Here is a 5935-nt window from a genome sequence, read left to right on the forward strand (position 1 = left end):
CGATTCAGATTTTACTGCTCAGCATTATCACATTTGTAAGATCTTAATTTTTTTTCTAATTTGTTGTTGTCTCACTTAATGATAAACACTGAAGTGCAAAATTTAAAATATTTCTAATTAGCATATTAAGAAGTGCATAATCGTCATTAACAAGAAATTACAGGCCCATTTGCCGCACCCACAAATGCTACTCTGCAACCGACCACTTTAGATCATTTCCAATGGTCTACGCTTCAAAGGTTTTACCATTCTCAGAGAGACAAAATCGTCTTCACTCTTCATCATCCTGAGTAGATTCCGTTCCACCACCATTCTCTGTCTCGATCTCCGCGTGCAAGAACTGAAAGAAAGAAATGGAGAAAGCCCAGGAGGTTGAAGCTGAAAATGGAGAAGGCACAGAAGAAAGCAAGTCCCTGAAAGACGGTTCCATTTGTGGGTACGAGTCACTTCACTCTCTCCTGAGCGCCAATCTCAAGCCTGAGCTCTTCCAGGTCATTAAATTTTTCTTTTTCCCCCTTTTATTTCACTTATTTTTTCTGGGTTTATCAACTGGAGCTAAGTTTTCCTTATATATGTATCTGGGTCATTGACTCAATCTGAGCCGATACTTTGTTTGATCAATTTCTGTACTATTCCACTTGCAGTGTGCTTCAGTTTTGAAACTTGGCGATTCCTTATATCAGTTACTAGTTTGTTTGGAACGATTAAGAAAGTATTGGTTTTATTGAATGAACTGAAATTCGTGGAGTTGGTTGCAAACCCAATATAAATTTGGATATTAGAATTTAGAATTTAGAATTTTGATTTGGAAGGATTTGATTTTTAGATATATCTGCAATTGTCGTGGCCGTGTAAATTGAACCCAGAAAGCAAAACCATTTGATTAAGGATTTGGTTCCTCTGCAGTGAAGGTGGGTACAGAACCAGAAAGATCATATGGGAAATAAGTCTTTCTATATTTAGCACAAGGACTAGAAGCAACCATATTGTGGATCATTTCTGTTTAACCAACTGTAGAAGGACTCAGTTTTGTCCGATTAGTTTTGATGATCTGAGAAACCAACCATCTCAATTCTAACCTGGCTACCACAATTTAGGGGAGCTATAGTTAGCTGAGTGGAGCTAAATATGGTCTATTATGTTCAAATTTGTATTTTATATGTTACCCCCTTTTACTGTTAAACAATCACGAAAATAACATCCACATGCTTGTAAACTCAATTGTTAACAATTTGCAGATCATAGTCAAATATTTGTGGTGTTGCATTGACCATGCTGCCTGTAAGGGCTTTTCTGGCCTTTAGATTTGTCTACTCACCAAATTGTAGAATTTTGAGCCAAGGAGCACGATTGGATAGCCGAAATATGCAAGTCTTCAATATGTATAGAGTAAAATGAAGTTTTTTGTTTGTTTGTTTGTTTGTGTGTGTGTAGCAGACCTGTTTGACATGAGTACTTTGCTAGTGTTGAAAAGTCCATACAACAAAGGAATACGTTAAGGAAGTACTTTTAGCAAGAATATGGGATTATTAATCTATTAAAAGTTCCATTGTCTGTGTTTCATTCACTTGTTGCATATGTATCAGATATGAATCCATCGAATACATTTTCACAGCAGTTCTCTTGTCATGTCACAGTGATTGAATATCTATATGTTACATTGAAAAATATATAAGGAATGTAATTTCAGTTTCATTCTTTTTTTTTTTTTTTTTTTTTCCTTTTTTTCTTTTCAAGAAAACAAAGTACGTAAAGTTTAATTCTTTGTTTTGTGTATTAACTTTCAACTTCATATATATATATATATATATACTTTTTGGGGGGAGGTGGGGTAAGTTAACCTGTTCTCGCCGCTTATGCATGACTTTGAAATTTCTGTAATTGTGATGGAAGGTGTGTTATCTTTCTTCCTCTAAATTTGGCCGTACTGATGATGCTTTGCATTCACCACATGTACACATATTGGGATTTTCTGAAAACTTTATCACAATTTTGCAGGAAGTCAGCCGCTTGCTACTTGGGCTTAATTGTGGAAGGACACTTGATAAGATAGTTCTCCCAGAACCCACTAAAGCTCTCTCTTCAGAACATGATTTTGACCTTCAGGTAGGCATTTGTACTACCTGTTGCTATGGTGGCTCAGTTTTAGAATCTCCTTCAACTACTAGATTCACCATAAATTCCTTTTCCTTGTGCTTTAATATAGTATTTAAACCATTGGTTTAAATTCAACACAAGAAAAAAAAAGGGGTAATTACCTTTTCCCCCCATGAACTACCAAAAAATGCGCGATGCTCCCATGAACTACCAACTCGACCAAAATAGAGCATTCAACTACCAAAGACAACCATTTTCCCCCCTTCCGTCAGTCAAAGGGGTTAAAACAAACGGTCAACGGGTCACGTGACCGTCACACGCCGTTTTACCCTCATTTTCTTCATCTTTTCCCCCCATGAACTACCACCATCTTCCAACATGCCCCCATGTAAAACAGCACATGACCCCATGTAAAACGGCACATGACCCGTTGACTGTTTCTTTTAACCCCTCTAACTGACGGAAGGGGGGAAAATGGTTGTCTTTGGTAGTTGAATTCCCTATTTTGGTCTAGTTGGTAGTTCATGGGGGGCATCGCGCATTTTTTGGTAGTTCATGGGGGAAAAAGGTAATTACCCAAAAAAAAAAATGATTCATCTTAACTTTAGTGTAGCCAAATGGCATGCGTGATGCGTGTGTAAAAAAGGGGGGTGATTTGGTTTGGAGGGAGAGAGAGAGAGAGAGGGGAAAGAGAGAGAGAGAGGAAATACATGGGAAAGTGAGTTGTGGTAATCAGTCAAAGAAAAGGTTAACTGAAGTCAGTTGATGTTATTTCATTTTAAATGACATATTTGTCTTCTTTATTCAAGTATACTCCCTCCATCCTGCAATATTTGAAAGTTTACAACTCGCATGCATTTTAAGGAAACAAACACTGCTCAAATGGTCTTAGATGGGCTAAGAAATCAAATTTGGGAAAAGGTGGGTTCAAGTTGAAGGTTAATATAGAAGATAAATGGATACACTTTCATTATTACAAACTTTCATCTAGTTTGGGACAGACTAAAAAGGAGAACACAAAATCTATTGTGGGATGAAGAAATATGATTTTTGTTGTACTATGTGGAGACATGACTTTTTCGGAATTCTGCATGCAACATATGCATGTTATTAGTATCAGACATGACAAATCTTAAATAATTGCTGCTACATTATTAATGAATTTTTCATATTAAATCCTTTTAGGCTTTCTGCTTTCGCGCTGACAAAGAATTATTGAGAGCACCTCGAGTAGTTAGGGTTGGTCTTATTCAGAACTCTATATCTCTTCCAACAACTGCCCCCTTTCTGGACCAAAAGAGGGCTATCTTTCAGAAACTAAAGCCAATCATCGAGGTTGCTGGTTCTTCAGGAGTCAACATATTATGCCTGCAAGTAAGTCATGGCATGTGGCTTGAAATACTTCTTTTGATTCACTTCCATCTCTAGTCTTAAAATGTGACATCTCTTTTTAAAATTTAATCCAGGAAGCATGGATGATGCCATTTGCCTTTTGTACGCGAGAGAAGAGGTGGTGTGAATTTGCAGAGCCTGTTGATGGGGAATCAACGCGATTTCTTCAGGATCTTGCACTTAAATATAATATGGTCATTATAAGTTCTATTCTTGAGAGGGATGTCAATCATGGAGAGACTCTTTGGAACACTGCTGTTATAATTGGAAATCATGGCAACATAATTGGCAAGCATCGGAAAGTAAACTAAATAATTTTTCTGCTGTTACAGTTTCTTTCTTTTTTATTTTTTGGAGGACATAACAAAATTAGCTTTTTTGGCAGAACCATATACCAAGAGTTGGAGACTTCAATGAGAGCACATATTATATGGAAGGCAACACAGGACATCCTGTTTTTGAGACGGCTTATGGAAAGATCGCTGTTAATATATGTTATGGGAGGCACCATCCTTTGAATTGGTTAGCTTTTGGCTTGAACGGTGCGGAGATTGTTTTCAACCCTTCTGCTACTGTTGGCGAACTCAGTGAACCAATGTGGCCCATCGAGGTCATTCTCTATCCATTTGCTTTATTATAAGAATTTACTTTCGGATGATGGATTTCTCTCTTTTGAATCTTTATTTTGCTTCCGAGATGGTTATGCTTTCTTTCAAACTTTGGCACCAGGACATTAGGAATGACGATAGTTAAATAGCAGCCTCATGTTCTTTTGGAGATGGGTTCATCCAAAAGTCTTCTTAGCAGTAAATAACATGATACATCAAAAGCTACTTCATGTTGCAAGTATATATTCTGATAATGGTCATTGTAGATGTAACATAATTTCTCAATAAGAAATTGACAAGTAATGTTATTTAGTAGACTCATGTATAACTAACATACAACTGAATGTCGTAGCAGTAAAAATCAGGACTTGTGAAAAAGAAAGAAAGAAGAGAAATGCTACACACTACCAAGTTTGAACTCCATGACGTGACAGTTAAAATTACCATTGAATCCAAACCTAATGGTGATTTTCATTGCCACGTCAAGAAGTGTGCAGTTGGAAGTGCAAACTTGGTAGTGTGTGCAGTATTTCTAAAAAAAACAAAAAACCCGAATCGAAGGGCTGATTTTTAATGTTACATCATTCATGAATGTATGATAGTTATATAGGAGTCTACTAAACAAAAATACTCAAAATTGACATATTATCTGTTGGTTTTACAGGCGCGTAATGCTGCAATAGCAAACAGTTACTTTGTTGGGTCAATCAACCGAATTGGGACTGAAATATTCCCCAATCCATTCACTTCGGGGGATGGAAAGGCACAACATGCAGATTTTGGGCACTTTTATGGATCCAGCCATTTTAGTGCCCCAGATGCTTCTTGCACTCCATCTCTTTCCCGCAACAGGGATGGGTTGTTGATCTCAGACATGGATCTTAACCTCTGCAGGCAGCTAAAAGACAAGTGGGGCTTCCGGATGACTGCCCGGTATGAGGTGTATGCAGAGTTGCTTGCTAGTTATCTGAAGCCAGATTTCGAGCCCCAAGTCATTTCTGACCCCTTGTTACATAAGAAGACTTTGTAAATTTCAGGTACTATGAAGAGTTCATCTGAAAATAATAATAAAAAATAATTAAAAACTGTGTTGGAATAATGCCTCAAGTTCTCTGTAAAAATATACGTACTCGGTGTTGACTTGAGAATACTCGTTGTTTTTAAAATGTAATTGTTCAGTTAGATAGCCAGTATTGCCTGGGGCTATAAATTAAATTCTCAGTTTAATATCATTTTTTTTTTAAAAAAAAAAAAAATTAAAAAATTTAAACTTCTGATATTATCTGGGAAACAAAATCCAGTTTATGCTTTTCTCATTTTTCTTTTTTAGTAATGCTATTTAGTAGACATGAAATGATATTTTGTCATCCAAAGACAATAATTGAAACAATTATTGACTTATATATATATATATATATATTTATTTATTTATTTATTTATTTATTATTATTTTTTTAAAAAAAACATAAGACCAAACCAACCCATTTACATGGTTTTATGATTTTTTGTTTAATAAAAATAAAAAATAAAAGAGTTGATAGTTGTGTCATGGAGTGGCAACATCAAATTGAGCAACGTGTTGGATTCAAACTTCAACGTAAAACTTGGTGACGTCAGTCTAGCCAGGTTTGTTGGCCACGAACTTGGGTTGTTAATGACGGTTGGGGCCGGGATGATGGGCTACATGGCTTTGGAGTGTTTTATCACAAGCAAGGCTAGTAAGAAATCATACGTATTCAGCTTTGGGGTGGTGTTGCTGGAGATCGCTTGTGGTAGAAAAGTGTTGGAGCCAGAAGATGGTTTAGTCAAATGGATGTGGGGGTTTTATGAACGCGGGA

At 36.5% G+C, this 5935-nt stretch overlaps 1 protein-coding gene across 1 annotated transcript; it reads left to right on the forward strand.

The window, feature by feature from the left end:
- The first annotated feature begins 229 nt into the window (after window positions 1-229).
- Window positions 230-5329, forward strand: LOC133882202 (beta-ureidopropionase). Its single transcript, XM_062321316.1, has 6 exons — window positions 230-491; window positions 1999-2106; window positions 3283-3471; window positions 3564-3791; window positions 3875-4099; window positions 4762-5329. The coding sequence occupies exons 1-6, from the start codon at window positions 354-356 to the stop codon at window positions 5125-5127; spliced, it is 1254 nt and encodes a 417-aa protein (XP_062177300.1). The 5' UTR covers window positions 230-353; the 3' UTR covers window positions 5128-5329.
- Window positions 5330-5935: the final 606 nt, after the last annotated feature.

The sequence above is a fragment of the Alnus glutinosa genome, chromosome 11 (genome assembly GCF_958979055.1).
Source record: "Alnus glutinosa chromosome 11, dhAlnGlut1.1, whole genome shotgun sequence".
Classification (NCBI taxonomy): Eukaryota; Viridiplantae; Streptophyta; class Magnoliopsida; order Fagales; family Betulaceae; genus Alnus; species Alnus glutinosa.

Bases quoted from the DNA above. Each gene is read 5' to 3' on its own strand.
- LOC133882202 (XM_062321316.1), top strand. From the start codon at position 354: ATGGAGAAAGCCCAGGAGGTTGAAGCTGAAAATGGAGAAGGCACAGAA. The intron at 2,107-3,282 runs GTAGGCATTTGT...AAATCCTTTTAG, and splicing joins AACATGATTTTGACCTTCAG to GCTTTCTGCTTTCGCGCTGA. The intron at 4,100-4,761 runs GTCATTCTCTAT...TTGGTTTTACAG, and splicing joins AACCAATGTGGCCCATCGAG to GCGCGTAATGCTGCAATAGC.